The following is a 19,794-nucleotide window of genomic DNA, read 5'->3' on the forward strand; positions in this document are numbered from 1 at the left end:
GTTGGTTAATGAGGCAAACAAAAGCACAAAGTAAGACACTAGACACAAGAGAGAGAGACACTAGATGGAATGCAATTTAAATTTGACTCTTGGAACCAAAAGTGTAAGAAATATTTTCAGGGCCACAGCTATTGTCTTTTGGGGGAAGTGGTATTACCCCTCCAAAATAAAAATAAATACTTTCAGGACAATCGCTTTTGTTCCTTTTTTTCTCAAACAATGGTGCCCCACCAATAACTTTCATTCTTCCTAAGGTACTGTACTTTGGAATGATAGAACTTCAAGTTTTCTTTTGGGGGCGCAGGCGAACAGTATTCCGACAAGAAGACGTTCGTAACAGAAAAAAGGCTTTGAAAGTCAGAATTTACCCACCCAAACTTGATTTCCTTCGAGCCCCCTAAAATTTTCACAGTTTTTGTTTCAGATTCTTACATTAAATGAGTTTGACATCTCCAGACCCCTCTGAAACAGCTAATCGAATTGCACAACTGTATTACGAAAAGGCAAAACAAAATGGTGGTTGGTTTCTTTGATCACAGCAATGAGGTTAATGAAATCATTGAATCACAGTAAACGGCGCTGCGCAGCAACTGATTGACTGATTCATTGTACTGCAGTCCACGTGACTTGCATTCGGTGAGACAACAATAAACAAACCACAGCGATCACGGCGATAAGCAGAGGCTCGTGCGTCGAGAGAGTGTTTCAAAAGAACTCTCGCTAATATTGTTGAGTAGGATAAAGAAAAGACAAAACGTTTTTGAAATTCTGGCGTTTGACAAACGTAAACTATCCTCGCATGTACAGGTCTTTTTACAGGGTAAGCTTTTGTGCAGCGTGAAAGTACAACCTGCTGAAGAACGCTTCATTCAAATGAAAGTTTGCAGAAAGACAAATTGAGAGGTGGGGAAAACGTCGTCAGTGAGAAATACAGGTATTTCGTGTTTAAATCTCACGAGTTTATAAGGCATTATTGAATATTCTGCTTTGGATCGCTTTTCATGTAGGTATTACATGCAGCTGACGCCCACTTATAAAGGGAAACATGCATGTTTATTACAAAGATGTTAAATATTTAGGCCCCTTTCCGAACTCGCTTGTGCTATTTGGTCAGATCAAAGATTATTTAGACAGGTCATGAACGGTTCTCAGGACCATGCTGCGATCTTATATTTAATTCCAATTCTGTGCATGGTCTGTATTGAGTCATTCAAAACTGAACTTGGTATTTGAGTGGTGATTGTACTCCCAGTCTCCTAGTTGCTTTCAGTTTCGTTCAATAGCCCGACGTACCTCCCTGCCCGAGAACTTTTCGTCTACGGTCGTCTGTTGTTTGGTGCCATTTTTTATAGATACAGAACAGTTTGCTGTTATCGCTTTAAGATATTTTCTGGCAATATGAAAGTCATTCGTTCGTTGCATCACCCCCAAGCCCAAAAAACCCCAAGGTACGCCACAACGCCCTAAATACTTTATGTGCTTCAATGAAAGCTTTTTATGACTTACTGATGAATAGCCTTCAACCAATTAAACAAATTTAAGTGTTTATACAAAGGTAAGGTATGTGATCTTAAAATAACGAATGTCTTATTTTTTCCAATGAATTGTTTTTTATCTATTATTTCCTGCAATGCAAAGATAAACTTTATTTCATTATTTGTTTAATTAGTTTTAGATTGGATTTCATATGCTTGCTCTTTACTTATAAATTTGTTCACTTGACAAAAGCCATAAACTTGAGTGTCTGTAATTTTATGTTGGATTTAGTTGATAAATCCAGAATTCATATTTATTCACTGTCTCGTTGTTCAGGTTCCTTGAATATGAACCAACATCCATTGGTAACATGATAACAAAAGCCTCTAGGCATGGACAGAGACCCTCTGTGGCGTTGGCAAACGAATATTTTTTCTTTTCTTTCATTTCTTTTTTTTCAAACCCTATCCAGACGATAATTGTGCATGCATGAATTTGGCTACCCTTAAAATGCATCAGATGTATATTTAAGATCCATGGCCACGGAGAGCCCCCTGTTTTAACTTGAGAGTTCAATCCCTTATCACTAATGTCCAATATACACTATTAGAAATATAGAAAGCCAGTAAAAAGTGGCATTTTCCAAAGAGAGTGGTCATAAAACCTCTTCATATTCCCTGGCTATGTCCACTCTGCTCACATTTGCCCTCCCATGGCCTCGGCGGCGGCAGGCCAGGGAGAGCAGGATGGCCATGACCCCCAATTTTCGCAAAGTCTACAGTTTTGAGTCTTTGATTTGCAAATTGCGTCGTAGCCTATGCCTTCCCTGAATCTCACCACTTTGGCTATCCTACTGCCACGCAGACGTTGCCAGCCGCCCCCCCCCCCCCCTTCCAAGACCCGATGTGCTATTTTATGGCATGCATTTGTTTGCTTGTGGTCCTAAAGCCCTTTGTGAATTACAACCATGCTTTCTATTCACCTTGGATGCCTCTTACTCCATGCTGATACCGTCACGTAACCACGCCACGCAAATACGTTTACGAATCTCAATATCGAACGAAGCAAATTATTTTGAATCTCGCAGCGGCTTTCGTAAACGGTATTTTTGTTTACCTAATTGTGCATTAAGATATGTTTTACGTGTTACCTCTATAACTGTCTTTTTTCCCTTACGTACATAATTTTCAACAAACTTTGAATGCACGAAGTAGTTTCCAAAAATCGTTTGAAAAAGTATTTGAAAACAGAACTTATACAACAGTTTACCAGATCACACTCTTTTTTTATAAGAATAACTTCATAACAACACGAGCCTCAAAATTGGTCAAAATTTAAGAATGAATTAAGAACAAGCTGTGGCTGAGCTACTGTAAAATGCCAAATGAACAGCGTTTTATCTCATATATGGGTGGATTTTTAGTCATATATGGGTGCTTTTTCGGTAAATATTCAAACTTGTAAATTAAGGTTGTCTCACTCACTTTGTTGGCAAATGTGGCCTGAACACCTCCCTAGAGCGAAAAAGCTAGCAATCGCACTGCTTACACCCAGTTATTTAAGATCAATACAACTTAAGAACAATCCAGCCTCAGATTTCCAAAAACTAAGAATAAGAACAGTCAGCCTGAGCTCAAATTTACTAGTTCTTATAAAAAAGAGTGTAAATGATCTTCTGTCTTTTTTATCGTGGGTTACAAAAATACTCATTTAAACAGTAGATTGATTTAAAAAAAGTGACAACAAAAGGTTTTAGGGTTTTTTGTGGGTGGGGGGGGGGGAATGTGACTTCGAAGGGTTAAACATGCACAACTGATGTTGTTGAAGAAAAATCAATGTTGAAAAAAACAACATTAAAAACACCAGAGGCCTAACTAAACTAAAAGTTAGAACATCAAGCTGAAATTATCTGGTAAACTCTGGTAAACTCGACTGAAATCATCTGCCTTTAATATTTACAGTACAAAAAAGGCCACCCCGCCATTCAGAAGGATTGCGTTATTAATCTACTTTCCAGTGTGATTCTGGCTACGTAGGACACACAATTCAACAATCTGGCTACGTTGGGCATCCTCAACAGTCATGTGCTCAACTGGGTATATTATTCCTAACGTAAATTTTTCGATCTATGTTCTGATGTTTTGTACTCTGAAGAGTATCAGACAAAAAGCTGAATTATGACTCAAAATGTTTGCTTTCATCAAAGCCATTTTAATTTTCAAAAAATTTCGAAAAAAGAGTGTATTTCAACTGCTACTTCCTGAGTGTGAATCTGTATGGGATTTGCCGAATATTTGAATAATCTTTAGCCTTCAAACTTAAGTGTAGTTGCCATATTTCTGTCGTGTATCATGGAAGTTTCCTGTGAAATTTCGCCGTCTAGTCAGCAGCACATTTTTTCTCGGCTTTATGTAAATAGAGAATATTATATCTACTTGTAATTTTTTTTTTGCAAATTTTTAAGGGCAGTCAGACCAAGGGCTCAATAAGTTGAGAGGAAAACTGTCGCAAGACACGCAAACCTGTTCTCAATTGTTCTCGTTTTAAGGAAATTTATTTTTGAGGTGAAAACATACTTCAATATTTCTCACCTTGCTTCCCAAATGTTCCTCCAGTTTTGCCACCTCTGACACCTTGCCGTCTGCTTATTTCTAATTTCTTCCGGACTATGATGTTTTAATGACAATTCTCCAGATTGGTGTTAGCAAGGCATCAAATTATTGATCTCGAAATTGGCGAGCCCTATATGTCAAGTAAAACGATAATGATCATTTCTACGAAATGTTTTCTTTGCAACTGAATTTATCGACAATCAGGGGCGTAGCTAGTGGGGGGTGTTGGGAGATGTGACACCTCGTAACCGTTTTACGTTAGTTTTTCGGTAAAATCGTCCGTCGGTAGGTTAAAAGGCACCTAATTGTTCCTCATTATATTTCTTCGTCAGCAAATTTCACTATTGATGACCCTCCAATGCCACTGTCGACAATTATAAAGGAAATTTTGTAAAATTTTGATTCTGAAATTTTATTCGAGAACTTCTTTTTGCTTATCATGGGCAAAGAACGCATTTACAGACATGGTGATAATATCGACAGGGGTTATTAAGTATCGACGAGGGATTATCGCCGTCGAAAGAAGTATAGGTCGTAACTGAAAGCTGGTCGAAACCAACCACCCGGTAGCTATAAGTCTCGCGTGAGGAAGCGTAGATCCGCCAAATTCACATAATTATGCAAGTAAACAAAGGTAATAATTAATGAAGCTGGTTACAACAATGCCTTAGAAATATCAGCTACGATCACCGGTGGATCTTTTCTGTAACCGCTATCCCTGCAATGGTAACATATTCATTCCAGAATATTTTTGAGATAAATCTCTATGTTTAAAACTTCCGGTTTTTAAATTGTATCTAGCCTCTATATTGGATAATATTTGTCGACAAACATTGTATAGGATATTAAACCTGTTCTCTTCTTACGTCAAGTTGGTCTATAAAGCGTCACACAAAATCTGCAGGAGGAAACCAAGGTCTTTAGTTAAAAATCTTAAAAATTCTTTGAAATAATTGACATAATATTGATAGACCGCAGTGAATTTCGAAGCTATAGTAACCAGTTTATTGGGTAAAGGGACACGCATTGACGACCTTTTAAAGCCATTTGGTACCATTTTATTCAGGCTGATGTCAGATATGGAGTGTGAGTTACTGGCGTAACTAAGTACGCGGAAAAATGGAAGAAACGAAACGAAACGAGCGGACGTTGATTCCAGAGAAGCTCGAATTCCTTGGCCACAGAGGCGATGGCGGTTACACGGCAGGTCGCAAGCAATGGGCTTGGAAGGCGAAACTCCACGTCATGCTATCATGTTGCGCTGTTTCGTTGGCATTGTTTATTCTTGCTGTCTTCCTGATAAAGCACAACTTGAGATTCGAAGTAGATCACAAACCCTCAACGGAGATAGCTCATGTGTCGATGCAGTTTTGTGGAAATCACTCTGGGCGTGGCTGTGCAGGTATGTTCACCCTCTACGCTTCTTAAAAAAGTAATATATTCGATCTTACCTGGGAGGAAATGAAATGCAGAGATACTGTGATAACGACTCGGTTGTGAGAACAAATTAACTGATCTAGAAGTTGGATAATATAAAGTATATATAGAGGTGCAAAAGAGGCGCGTTTTCTATATAAGAAAACTGAGCTTAGGAAAGTACTCGGGCTCTAAATTTTGTTGTCGATTTTAGTAAGGCAAGCCGTAGCATAAAGTGATAAAGACAGAAAGTCAGTGATCAATGATCTGCACATTTACAATATAAAGACGAAAAACAGTTTAAAAGTACTGATGAAATTACAATTATTTTTAAAGGATGGGAGTTATTTGTTATTTATCAGCTTTCGATGAAAATCCTTGCCCCTTGATACCTTTGTCTTGCGTGCATTACTCTTTGTCAACCCATTGCTTCTCTGATAAGCCAAAAAATGGTAGAGGTCGATTTCTGAGACCTAGAATAGTACCATGTGGCTACATGCTCGAAGCTTTAGCGAATGGAGGTCTTTGTGTCAAGCTATATTGGATTTCGAGAACACAAGAAGGGAGTAATGACTAACGTCATTTCTAATTGCTCCAGTGAAAGCAAAAACGTCAATACTTTTTTATATGTTCTACCTGAATCTGAACGGCAGGGGTGATGGAAAGTAATCCGTTGTATAATTATTGTATACGATCAGGTTTGTGAGGCAAGCAGCAGGCTATTCTTAAGCCTTTGTTTAGATGACGTCATGCGTTCGTCTCTTTCTCTTTATATGTGAATAGATGGAGCTTGTCGTATTAAGCGTCACAATACGGAAATAAATTTGGCCTAAATTTGCTAGGAAATATCGAATCTTTCTAAGAATTTGTCTGTTATTCGACACAAACTACAAGATGTTCACACCATGAAGTGCAATTTAATGTGCAATTCTCTCTGCTTTAATCAGTTCTTACGCATTTCCAACATCGGCATACGTCTCTCATCTCAGATCTGCCTAACTGGATCAGATAGAAGGCGTATTATCTTAATTCCAAGACATCCGGAAGAAAATTCTTTATTTGTTTTAAGATTGAAATTTGTAATTCCATCTAATGCACTATTGTAAACTCGTTGTTATGTTGTTACGAGTCAGTTTGCTGTGTTTTATAAAAGTTGTTTTTTCTAATAACGAAAAAGAATCGCAGACATTCAGACCGCATCTAGTATTTGGAGAAACAAACTTTTACGACGTTTTGGCACATAATGGCACAACCGTAATGTGTACCACCCTCAGAGACTAAGCGGACCGTAGTTCACATACCTTTTTGGCACTATTCGTAGTTTGATGGCTCTTATTTTGATCTCAATAGCTGGTTTTTATTACAGGTGAAAGTTGTTCATTGTCTCGCATCAGACGCATTGTTGATGGAGTGATATCGCCGGACGGCTCATGGCCATGGATGGCTGAAATCATTTATTCTAATAAGCACTATTGCGGTGCTGTTCTAATCTCAAAGAACGTAGTCATGACAGCAGCACATTGTCTCTATCGCCACGAAGAGAGGCTTTACGAAGCTGACTTAAAAATAAGACTTGGTGAGTAAGATTTTGAGATTAATCGCCTTTTGGAAGACCTTTTTGTTGTATCTCAGAGGTTAATTGAGTGGTGTTATGGTCGTTCATTTGACCTAAAAATGTACCTTTTTCGGCAGAAGAGCTTCTAGCTTTGATAATCTCATCATTTTCTCTACAACAATCTTATAGGTATCGTCAGCAATATTTCTTTAGGGTCTGACCCCACAATATATGGGTAAAATTTGGGGGAATCGAATTAAGAGCTATTGACTGTTCTGACTACATTTGTTCAAATGTAGGGTTTTTTGTCTCACAAAAAGGTGTAGCAATGTTTGAAGAGCCTGCTATATCTTCATGAGCAAATATTTTAGAATATTTTATTATTATTGAATAGAATAATAGTTCCGTATTTTCCAAGCACGTTTTTTTCAATTTTCTCACTACAAAGATCCATACATTATGTGCTGAATTTCCACGCCCCTTATCGGCGACCTTCTTTTAAAGACACGACGGTTGGGTCACACAACGGGCTATCAGCTGAACCTATAAACCTACCACGGCCAGAAATGTCTGAAATTGACCCAGGTTATGCAAGGTTCTTAATAAGTTATCTAAATTTGATTCGTATGATTCAGACATCTAAGCATTTTATAAAACCTCAAATCAGCTTGGCCATGATTACTTTAAGACGCTTTGGACTTTTATAGCAAAGGATGCGATCTTCTTAATGAAAATAAAACGCTCTGTGATTTCGTGAATTGCTGCTGGCTTGGAACTGATAAAGCTACAATTGTGGCTGAAACTCCTTAGCTTATACTGAATTAAAACTTTGGCATGCTATCACTTTTTCCCAAGAAAAATTAGGACATATCAATTTCTCCCCTCCCCAGCATTCGATTTTAGCCCATACAAACACCCCAACATTGATATAGAGGGGAGGGGGTCACGTTGAATAAGAAATCCATTGCATTTGGGAAGCAATCGAGTTTTTTCCAGGGTTGTAGGATTCCGAATGATAGGACCATGTAAGCAAATGTTTTTCAATCATTACTGGACAAAAGAAAGTGTTCCGCTCTATGCAGTTAATAGTCATTGCTTATTATTTTGTAGTTATTTTCTTTATATATTTCGTGACATTTTCAATATTTTCAGGTATTTTGTAGTTGTTTCTAAGGGCTTTGTGTACAGCCTTCTGGCATTTTTTTCCTGATTATTCCCCCCATCCTTTTGATGATGAGAAACGTGCATCGTCTTTAGTGGAGTTATGGATGTTTTTGGCTGTGGCGTAGTAAAGTAGTGTAGTATAGCATTAAAGTGTAGAATTGAGTTGCTGCAGTACAATGCTAGTAGTGTAGTTAAATTCTCTTCCAAATTCTTTTGTAACTGTTTGGTTTTTTGTCTGTGACTATTTGTGATCAACTGATTGGTTGATCTATGTTTTGAATTATAGATTTTTTAGATTTAATACTTCTGTTTATTGTTTATGAAAAATTTGCTTATTTAAAAAATGTGCATCATTAGTATTAGTGAATTGTTCCTCGTTTCTGTCAAACATTTTTTTATGTATCTAGTCTGTGCCAAACAGAATTTTGAATAGTTATTTTGTTTGGACCAAAACCTATGCTGTCAATTATGAACTTGCCATATCTACTTCTGTAAAGGCTAGTTTTTCGCAATGTCATAAATCTATATAAGAAAACTTTGATCTTACTATTATATTATGTTTTATGGCTTTTCTATCTTTATTGGAATAGGTATTAGAACATACTCCATGAAAATGAATTTACGCTATAAAAATTTCCTTTTTCATTTGACTTCATCGCCTTGCGACAAATATTTAAACTTGACGTTTTCCCTCTTACTCCATACTACATGAAAATAAATTTATGTTATAAAAATTTCTTCTTTCAACTTGACTTCATCGCCTTGCGAGACATATTAACGCTTGACCTTTTCCCTAGTATTCCTGTTTATTTTGTCGTTTCAGTTTAATTTGCTTACAGTGTACCAGCGATCTCGTTCAACATAACAGGTTTTAGCATTTCATTTCATTTAAAATTAAACGGGGTCTTAATTATTACAAACGCTTGCGAAAAAAGGAATATTTACGCGTCCTGGCTCCAAGCAAGGAATGTTTTAACACACAAACAAACGACTTTGAATTGCCCAAACTTGAAGATGGGCTTGATCAAAGCCACGCAATGTCGATACCATCTAATTTTATGCCGATAAATTTTGTCCGCATCAAAATTAGTTCAAATAGGCGTCGCGTTTACACTAGACCCACGCTATCTGCACGAATTTGAGAGCGGCTATCCGAACAAAATTAGTTCACCTAGGAAAATGGATTAAATTAGTTCGGATAGCTATGTGGTACAGTGTAAACGGTTTTATCCGGATAAATTTTATACACCTCATATCTTGCTCGAAAGCGATTGGCTATTTCATCCTTTTTAGTTTTCACTGTCTCCCTTTCGCCATCTTGGCTGACTTGTAGTCGATAAATACTCGTGTTAAAAGTGCAGTATTTTCGTCAGGCATCCTTGTCGGCTTTCCCTACTTTCTTCGCTATTTCAGCGTCATTTTGTTTCTAAGAACGAATTATTAAAACCAACTTTGCCTAATTTGCTTTGACAATATCTTCGGACTTCGTCTGAAATAGAAGCAGGCGATTCTGAAGAGAAAATGAAAAGTCTCTTTACGTTGGCGGGAAATTTGTTGTTATTTTGTTGCCCAGAGATGACTTCGTTTTGGGCGTTCTGCGCATGATTTAGGTCATGTGACTGCAGTTATCCGACACAGTGTAAACGGGAGAGCAAAGTGGGCAAAATTTGTGCGGCACAGTGTAAACGCAAATCAATCCGAACAAATTTTATGCGGATAAAATTTATCAGGCACAGTGTTAACGGGGTCTAAACATTTGCGGGTCTGTTAAACCGCTGTAAAACGGAGGCTGTTAAACCACTTTCTTGAGGTAGTTTTACGGTAGCCTGAATTTATTTTCCTTTCGAAAGCTTTTTAGGTATGCCAATTTAAACCCTTCTCCTCGTTGATAGTAACGGAACACAGTACTTAGTATTCCATTTTAAGACATTATGTTATCTGTTCTCAAGCTAAGGTTTTAATTTCCTTTCAGGGAGCCATAAAAAACTAGATACAAGTCGAACAACACAAACTCTCAAAATAGCAGACATTCACATTCACCCAGCCTTCGAACTTTCAACACTACGCAATGACATTGCTTTAATACACCTAAAGACGCATGTAAATCTCACCAAATCAGTATGGCCGATCTGTCTTTCTGCTAGAAAGAGTATTGAAAAGACAGCGAACGCAGTTATGATTGGTAAGACAGCATGTTTCTCAAGTCATTTCATTTGTGCTTTCTTTTGGAATTTAATAATTCAGCATTTATTATGCAATTTGCCCGCGAATGACTTATAAGTCAATGCAAGTCTTGAATTTAAAACCATTTTTGTTATAGGTTGGGGAAAGACAAGTTTTAACGGACATTTTTCACAAATGCTACGGGAGGCGTCTGTTCCCGTTGTACCGATCTCAAAATGCACCGAAGCAAATAAAGATTTATTCGAAAATGTCAGAGTTAGAAAAGAAAATCATATATGTGTTGGATATGGCAGAGCAAGCCCTGAAAATGGCTGTAAAGGGGACAGTGGCGGCCCGCTAATGATCGAAGCGAGCAGTGGCCGTTGGTTGTTAATTGGTGTCATGAGTTGGGGAGACCCAAACTGTTCATCTCAAAGAACTAATAGCTACACAGTATTTACGAATGTTTTGCTATATCGAGAGTGGATCGAGAAAATGTTAGTAAATGCTATGTGATATATTAATTGTTATGTTTGAGATAATGTAGAGTAGAGATTTCAATAGATTTAGTATTCAAGTTCATCAGAGTAGGTTTAATTTGAAAAACGTTTTTTTTGTATGATATGTGTTCATAAAATGTATATGTGCAAACACACAATTTGTGTTTGCTTTAATAATCGACCTCTCTATGTCTATATGTCTTTGCTTGGGCTAAGGATAAAGCTCGGGGGTTACTCCCATTTAGGCCTGACAGAGGGTCCAGTCGGTGAGGGTCTTACCAAATGGCTACGAAATAGCTACCAAGTGGCCCAGTTTCGATAATAACACAACGGCTTAGTTTAGCTTGCGATTTATTATTGGTAATTAACATAACTTTAACAATATCTTTACCGAATCAACAACAATCATTGACGAAGAAATTTGTCAAAAAAGGACGAGGCGCTCACAAAGAAATGGATGCTACCAAGGACATAATTTCGGTCCTTATGCTACCATTTGAAGGTTATTGTCAAGAAAGACTACCATTTGAGGGTAATTTTTTAACGTTTTAGCTTGACCCTCTATGAAACTGACTGGACCCTCCTGTTAGGCCATAATGGTTAAAAGAATAATATTGGTCAAATCAAAGCTAAAAAGCCTGCCTTCTGTGACAACTATTTATAAGAACTACAAAAACCTTCTCCCTGTTGATTGTCTTCCAGCGTTTGATATACGGAAATGTGTTTGGTATCGGAGAAAAGTTTGCCGCTTCTCTTGTTCACCGAAGTTCAGCGAAGTTGAGCGAAAATCAGCGAAAATCAGCGAAAATCAGCGAAAATCAGCGAAAATCAGCGAAAATCAGCGAAAATCAGCGAAAATCTCATAATGGCCTGATTAATCATCCTAACTTGAATCATCCCTAATTTATCAGATGTCTAATTTTGTCAATTTGCACCTTAATGAAAATGTCAATTAGGTTCAGTTGTGCCTGGACCCTTTGCAAGAGGGCAAGGAGCACACCTCTAAAAGTGCTTTATTTAGTTTAATACTTCTTTCAGTGTGAAAGAAATCGACTTGGCTAAAGTAAGTTGTGGTTGTTTGGAAACAACGAACTATAAATAATTGTGTGACACGAAAATGCTGTTTCTTAATGCGTGTCCAGAATTCCTGCCATGGAGGTTTAGCCTGTGCTCCAGACCCTTAACCTGAAGGAAGAGTTAGACCTCTTCCTACAGGTTAAGGGTCTGGAGCACAGGCTATGGAGGTTGGTCTTGTAGCGGGAATTTGGGAAAAGCAGGAATTTGGGAAAAGCGGGAATTGGGGAAAGGCGGGAAAACCAGGTACTTTTGAACTTTGAACTAAGATGTCGATTAGTTTTTTGGTCTTTTAAAGTAGAAACCTGCAAATTATTGCAACAGACCATGTTTTTACAAATTCCATGGTTACGTTGAAGGAAAGAAAAAAATTTAGCCAATTAATAGGTAATTGTCTCACAACTTCGTCCAGCTTGTTTGGTTTAGGCGCTGCGGTACCGAACAAATTATTAGGGGAACTAATTTTATCGTTTTCTAAATGCAGGATATTTCTTAATTTCTAGCTTCGTTACGTCTTCCCTCAGATTGTTTAAAACACTTCTGGTCGGTTGTCTGTCATCTAGATAACTGTTTCTTAAAAACTTTCATAAGTGTTTAGCTCTCCCCAGAAAACAGACATCTTGTTCCGATTGAATTTGTGTTTATCTTATTGGAATCTGTGGCAAAATGGCGGAAATAAGCAATGTATACAGGGCCATGTTATTGCATATTATCAAAAGATAGATTGAAAATGATAGAACAAGCACTATATTGCGATTGTAAGAAGACGTATTTTCTAAAAACTTGTATCATGATCCTTTTAGCTCCCCAGCGCAAGAACACAGCACGGGTTTGTTATACATCTTGCAGAAGACTTTAAAGGGCAAATACATACAGGGTGTTTGAAGATGGTGTGAGAAGACTACAGGGTGTTTGAAGATGGTGTAGGAAGAGTACAGTGAAAAGAGATTCAAACAGACATTTAGAATAAACATTTAAAATACATATTTTAAAGAACATTCAGTAGGCAACGCATTTCGAAACGATCCAACCCACGGCGTCTTCATTTTCGTCGGATATTGAGCAGAAATGGCAGATTGCAAAGTCACAAGAAATACAAGTGTATTTTTTTGCACTTTGGGCATGAAATGCAAATATCGGCCATCGTGAAAGTTCTCAAAAACTCAGTTGGCAAGGACAATCAACTTTGGAGTGCTCAAGGCAAGCCATAGTACGCATGCTGAGTCTCGAGATCAGCTTGTAATTGATTATTCTAATGATGCACTTAATTATGCATTGTACTCGACACATGTAAAATGCGACCTTTGAATTGAAGTCGCACCAATGTCGCATAATGCGACAGGGTATGTCGAATAGAGTAAGTGTAGTCGACTAAAAATGCAAGTTTAAAGGGGGGGGGGTGGTAGTAGGTTGGCTAGTTGCAATATTACAAACAAATTATCAAAGACTTTGTCCTTGATTACTTGGGATTTCCTGATTTGATTGAGATTGGAATGAACAGAATGAAATCCCCATTAAAAATAACATTTAACCTTCTATACAAATTTAGCTCCAAAATGATGAATCTTCCTCTACCCACAATTTTCTGCAATTACTGGTTCAAATCCTCGTCTGCCCCGTTTTACAATCCAGTTTTTAATCCACTTCAGTACTAGGCTACTTCAGTGCGTGCTCTGTACTCGCCCTTTTTCCTTGTACTTTTATACGTATAATGGCTGCGAAAATCCAGGTTAGGCCAAGTGCTAAAATGGCGACCAGTTTCGCTATAATTGGTAGAGCCCGGTCGTCGCTCAACCCAGCAGTTTTAAAGAGGGACAGGGAACCCGAAACAAGTTGGAAAGTATGAGCGCAAATGGCAAGTTCAAGTTTCATAAGTTGGTTTAAGATCATTTTCTACAATATTTTCTCTCCGGCGGAAGCCGTTTCTGAGAAGGAAAAGCGCGTTCCACCTAGGCCCTTTCGCAACATCTTCCTTTAGGCGCTTTGGAAACTGCAGGGTCTTGCCGGACAGGCAAAGCATTTTGACCTAGAAAGGCCTATCTGTTATTCAAATTTAGCTGGCGTCACATATTTGTGGAAATCCAGTTTAAATCAAATAACCTTTCTCTAATAGAAATATTTAACCCTTTAAGCCAAGAAGCGCCATGTTTCTGTAGCTGTCCTTTCATCCTATAAGTCCCATGAAACCTTTAACATGACAATGTCCAAGTTCCGTGCTATGTTAACATAATCAATTCTGTGCGAAGGATGGAAACTCCCTGCTTTCGGAGTAAAATCTAAAATTTTCTGAACACTAATCTCGTCAATACACAACCTGTGTTTTCTTATCGGTTTTAGGAGATTGGACGCGAAAAGAAATGATATGTTACAAAAACCAAGTCTAAATCTATGGCAGAAACAAGTTTACTTACAACTTACCATTGAAAAACATGGCAGTTTCTCGACACACTTTCACGGAATCGATTCGATGCACGTGTTATTTGAACAAGACATTTGAACATCAGCCCATTTCAATCTTCTCATTTAAAAAAAAAGAGAAATTCTAGCAAAAGTTGCTTCATGATATAGGCAACGACCGAGAGCTAATAAAGCCAATAGTTCATAAATTTTTTTTTCAACAACTTTCTATAAGGCAGGACGACAATTTTGACTTTATCTTGACCTGCCATCCTTCCATGTGCTTTGAGACGAATCCCTGGAGGAAAGGACTCTTTATTCATTACATCCCATGCGGCTTGAGGTTTTCAGTCTTTTCCCCCGTGACTCATGCGCAAGCCAATCGAGCTATTTTGAAGAATATTTTGCTTTATCTTAAATTCATTAAAAATCAGTTTTGACTTCTTACAGCAGAAGAACCAAAAGCAATAAATTTGCCTGATTCTCATAGATTTTGCGTTGGTGCATATTGAATTTAAAAATTTTTGCTATTACATAACAAAACTACTTTACAATCGGATCTTTTTTGTTCCTTCGAATTAAATAATAAATTTGTACATAGCACTTACCGTGTTAATTGTAATATTTACAAACATGCATAGTCGGTAATAATTTAAGAATAGGACCTTAAAGCATGCTTTTGAACGGCTGGCGATTATAAGTCAGATATTCATTAACTCAAATCATACCCCTCTTTTTACGGCTCTTAATGAATATAAAACTTGATACCCTCATAGCAACAATACTAAAGATTGTTAGAAATTGGCCAGTGGCGGATTTAACGGGGTGGGCAACTAGAAGCAATGAGTTGAAGCAGGTCTGGCGCCCCTTTTTTGGAAATTGTGCGCCTATTTTGAACGTTTTTGAGACGATAGGTTAATTTGCTTCAAGGATTACTTCAAAGTTGTGTTGCTTATTCCGATAATGGATCTGAAATTGTTGTATACAGTGTACTCCTCGTCACCAATTTTTGAAAATTTTTCACTGCCCCCACTTCCAATTGCCCCTCCTTCAAATTTGCTCTGGATCCGCCCCTGAAATTGGTAACAAGTGTCCATGGTACTGCCCTAAGGAATCCTTTACAGAGCAATTTCTAAAGAGAGTCTTGTTCTAAAACCTGTGTAGGTTTGCACCTAAATAGGGGTAGAACGAAGCTGATAACCTTTGACAGTAGCTATTGCTCCGGGCTATTGAACAAGGAGGATGTAGGATAAAAAGGATTTGCTACTTTGGTCTTTTTTCAATGTCAGTCGGGAACCTAGTATTTTCACAGCTTTCATTACTCGTTTGCAAGTTCTTTAATGGTTGGTTTGGAGGCTCTACTGTCAACTGTTGATGTCTTTCTTGATCCTAAATCTTTGAGTTCCAAGCCTTTATCAGGTTCTGGTTCTGGTAACTCGATGTCCATTCCTTCCTTTCCGACAAGAAAATGAGACACCACTAGACCACGTCCCTGTGAAACGAGCAGAACATTGTTAAAAGGACGTAAAGCGTTCTCGAGAAACGATATAAGTAACAAGGACTCGAGAAAGCATTCCAGACTTGGACGACAATCGCGCTGCGTGTTTGAAATTTTGCCACCGTTTAAACAGTACCTTCTGAGATTTTTTAAGAATGGCTAGGAGCTGGGATCAAGACCCCCTCTCAAGAGCCTCCTCATAGAATCCTCCATCAATAATCTTTTATGATCAATTTGTTATAAGGAAATGAAGTGAAAGGAAATGAAGAGCAGGGAGAAGGGCCATGCCAAAACCAACAACATCAAAGATTGGGAGGGGGGGACATGCCCACTGCTAGAAGCAAAGTGAGGAAGGGAGGCTGAAGGCCTGGCTGGGCATTGACATATCATGACATATCATTACGACGATAATAGTTACAACAACAAACAACAACAGCAACAATAGCAACAACAGCAACAACAAAAGAGCTGCAGCACCAACAACAAAAACAGATAAGAAACCAACTAACGCTTTTGAGCATGAGAGTTACAAAAACTGAGCTTTTATGAATCGAAGGCAAGAACATTCCTTACCATCGACCTTTATAGATGATTCTAAAATCATAATTATGTAACTCGATGGTTATGTAATTCACAATGAAAATTCAGAGACGGTTTATTTACCTTAACTCTAACAGGGCCACGTATGATTGTCTCAAAGCCTCCGACGTCGTTCAATTTCTCTTTGAAATCTGGACTCACTTGTATTCTCAAAGGGGGTCCAGTTGCTTCAAGATGAGTGATATACGACATTGAATCTCCGTAGAGACAGTACTTTGGTGTTTTAAGACCAACCAGTCCGCCAACGACAGGGCCTGAAAAATCCATTACCATATAATTCTCATGCTAATTCGCACCCCTTTAATATAAACTGGCATAATCATGATCAAGAAACATTGACTTTTCAGAAATATGATGCATCTTTAGTTGGTGTGGATCTCAGGAACTCAGGGCATTGCGGATTCTGGGCAGACAAGCCCGCCTTACCACGCCTAATGACGCTACCATTGAATAAATAAAATCGTTGTTGAAAAATAAAAAAGTATTAATGCCCCATTATAATAACAGGAAGGTACTTCGTAATCTTTGGGAGCTCATACAGTGTTTGCAGAAGGGTCGAAGAGGATTCATTAGGGCAAAATTTGACACAAGACATAATGATTAAGAAATAAGACTCACCAGAATGACAACAGATTCGTAAACGAAGTATCTCGTACGGGCGATGCCTCATTCTGAATGCAGTCATTTTGCCCATCATCTTCAAGGCAAGCATGGCAATATTCCTCACGTGTCGAATACCGTTCTTTTTGGGGCATCCAGAGACGACTGAATACTTTTCATTGTAGTTTTCAAACTGTGTGGGTATTGATAATGAATTTTCAAATTCTCAAGGATTTTTAAATTGTTAAAACTTTGTAACAATCGCAATGCTTAGGAGGTCTAAAAGTCATTTGAGTAGTACATTTAATATCTTTAGAACAATCAGTGCACAATGGCAATTTAGAACAAACATGAATTTACAAGGTCAAGGCAATAAATACGATGAAATGCATTTTAGAAAAACAAATTTAAAAAGGTTAAGCAAGCCAGAAAAGATTTAAAGCAGAATAAGGTGATATTTTTCAGATTTTTGTTATAGCATTGAGTAATAGGATCTGAAGGGGGCTTTTTCAGGGTAGGTAGCCTTGACGTGTCCTTGGGGGAATTATTTTTTGAGCAAATGTATTCAAATGAAAATTTTACGTATGTTGTTATTGCTCCACGAGAACCATTTTCACTAAGTGAATCATATTGTTTCCGATACGAAAATGTTTATAATGGCCATTTTCAGTAATTACAAAGGTTTTATGAAATCATGTACAGCTGTTGGCACAGTTCTCGTTAGAAATTTGCTAAGTCTTCTTCTTGTCAAAACTGAATATCCAATTGTATATCTATGAAAATTTACCGGCTTTCTAAGGCAACTTAAGAATGTGTTTCAAATTAAGAAGAATTCCTGATCTCAGGTAGAAAGAACCACTTTGTAAAAGCGATAGAAGCCTAGCCAGGGCCTCCAACGAAGGGGGGGGGGGGCCGGGGGCCTTGGTCCCCCCACATTTTTGCAAAACAATAGAGTTTTTTTCAAAATCTTTTGTTATGGGTGTTAAAATTTCCTTTGCCCCCCCCCCCACTTTTCAACCTTTGTCGGAGCCCATGCTAGCTAAGTCAATAGATAAAAACAGCTTACTAACTTTGAAAGCGTCAAAGCGCTCGATAGTGCTGTCGAAAATCTTTGTTAAGTCGTTCAAAACGTCCACAACCTAAAAATTAATATAGAAATTGAGAAAAATATCAATAACAAAATTATGCAATTTTACTACTTAATTCAAAAGATCTCATTTATGCAGGGTCTCACTGAAGAAGCTTCATCACAAAAAACTGGTGGAAGGAACTGATTTGCCAACAACAAAATAAAAAATTGGCATAAAATTTTTAGAATAACTATAAGTTCATATAATTTCCCGCAACCCTGTTCGTTTTGAAATTACTTAGCGCTAACAATAAATTAATTTCGTCGTTTATTTGTAATTAAGATTTATTCCTTAGATTTAATGTTGATATTGTACTCCAATAAAAGGACCATTTTGGTCCATAGAATCATTAGAAAAGAAAAATGCCATACATGATATCATGAAACATACAGATGTAGCCAAATATGGAATTCAGTTCCAAACGAGATAGAGTACTCCCCTACTTTACAAATATTGAAGAAAAAAATCTCAGAGTATACATCTTTCAATTGTACTTGTAATCTTTGCAAGGAATATATATGCAACATCGGTTATATTTGATTTACCCTATATTTAGCGTTGGTTATTAAAATCAGTTGGTTTTAATTAGCTTGGGTATACATAGCTAGAAGTTGTACCAACTTTAAATAAAGAAAGAAAGGAAAATACTTTATCGTTTCTATGAATAAAGCAATATAAGGTTGAAATACGAAATCTGAAAGATGTTAAACAAAAAGATCGGCCATAGTACCTGCATCGGTGTGCTGCTTGCTGTTATTGATGAGAAGTCGACAATATCCGCCAGCATGATTGAAACACAGAAGAATTGTTCAGGCGAAATCAGCTCGCCCATTTTCAGCCTATGTGCGATAGACCTACCAAGGAAAACATCTGTGTTACAAAACTTGTTTGAGAAAGAACTTTCAAGTACTTATCCTCTCAATAAACTTTTACATTAAAAAAATATCTCTAAGCAATAAATAATTTCTCTTCCAAGCTACACAATATCTTTTTGCAACACTTCCCCCTTTCCTTACACTAAGTCATCGACTTAATGAAGGCCTGTATAAAGCCTGTTCTCTCGACATTGGTACGGTGCTCTTTGTCGCAATCGCAGTAAGGTGTAATATGGGGGGGGGAGGGGTTGGAGAAAAATGCAGTCTTTGGTGTTAGGATAAATGAAATTGATAAAGATAGTGTCGATATGCAAGAAAGGGATAGAGCATTGAAAGCAACGATAGACTGAGAATCTTAAGTTGGTTGTTTACTAGACTTGGGCAATTCACGACTTAAATTAGGCGACCAAAAGAAAAGCTACTGAAACAGACGAATTTAAAGAAAAAACAGAAAGAAAAACTTGAAAAGTTTATTTGAGGAAAATAGTATAAAGAAGGAAAACCAACTTACTTTGGTAACATTGTATACAGAAGTGATTCCACTTTCTCCTTTTCAGAGCGCAATTGCTCTGTTCTCTCATTGACTCTTCTTTCCAAATGGTTTGTGTATTTCTCCATCATTTCTAACATGTTATCGACCAGATTTTGGCTTTCATTTCTAAAATAAAGATCATGAATTTACTTACAGCTGAAAAGAGGAGAGTAATGGCCACTGCTTGCCCATATGAGTAAGA

At 37.6% G+C, this 19,794-nt stretch overlaps 2 protein-coding genes across 3 annotated transcripts in view; one reads left to right on the forward strand and one right to left on the reverse strand.

Annotated features, from left to right (window-relative positions):
* Window positions 1–648: 648 nt before the first annotated feature.
* Window positions 649–11,063, forward strand: LOC135687758 (chymotrypsinogen B). The gene is made up of 5 exons (XM_089114417.1): window positions 649–934; window positions 5,155–5,490; window positions 6,871–7,080; window positions 10,196–10,405; window positions 10,544–11,063. The coding sequence occupies exons 2-5, from the start codon at window positions 5,208–5,210 to the stop codon at window positions 10,900–10,902; spliced, it is 1,062 nt and encodes a 353-aa protein (XP_088970543.1). The 5' UTR covers window positions 649–934; window positions 5,155–5,207; the 3' UTR covers window positions 10,903–11,063.
* A 3,775-nt stretch (window positions 11,064–14,838) lies between these two features.
* LOC135687076 (atrial natriuretic peptide receptor 1) overlaps window positions 14,839–19,794 on the reverse strand; it is a 37,212-nt gene continuing 32,256 nt past the window's right edge. For both annotated transcript variants that reach the window (XM_065203523.2, XM_065203522.2), the window contains exons 15-20: window positions 19,572–19,718; window positions 18,916–19,039; window positions 18,126–18,194; window positions 17,074–17,248; window positions 16,519–16,709; window positions 14,839–15,849 (exon numbers count right to left, since the gene is read on the reverse strand). In XM_065203523.2, the coding sequence (XP_065059595.1) occupies window positions 15,676–15,849; window positions 16,519–16,709; window positions 17,074–17,248; window positions 18,126–18,194; window positions 18,916–19,039; window positions 19,572–19,718 (880 nt within the window). In that variant the 3' untranslated portion in view covers window positions 14,839–15,675. The remainder of the gene's footprint in view (window positions 15,850–16,518; window positions 16,710–17,073; window positions 17,249–18,125; window positions 18,195–18,915; window positions 19,040–19,571; window positions 19,719–19,794) is intronic.

Source organism: Rhopilema esculentum, chromosome 20 (assembly GCF_057945365.1).
Source record: "Rhopilema esculentum isolate cy_ngs chromosome 20, ASM5794536v1, whole genome shotgun sequence".
Classification (NCBI taxonomy): domain Eukaryota; kingdom Metazoa; phylum Cnidaria; class Scyphozoa; order Rhizostomeae; family Rhizostomatidae; genus Rhopilema; species Rhopilema esculentum.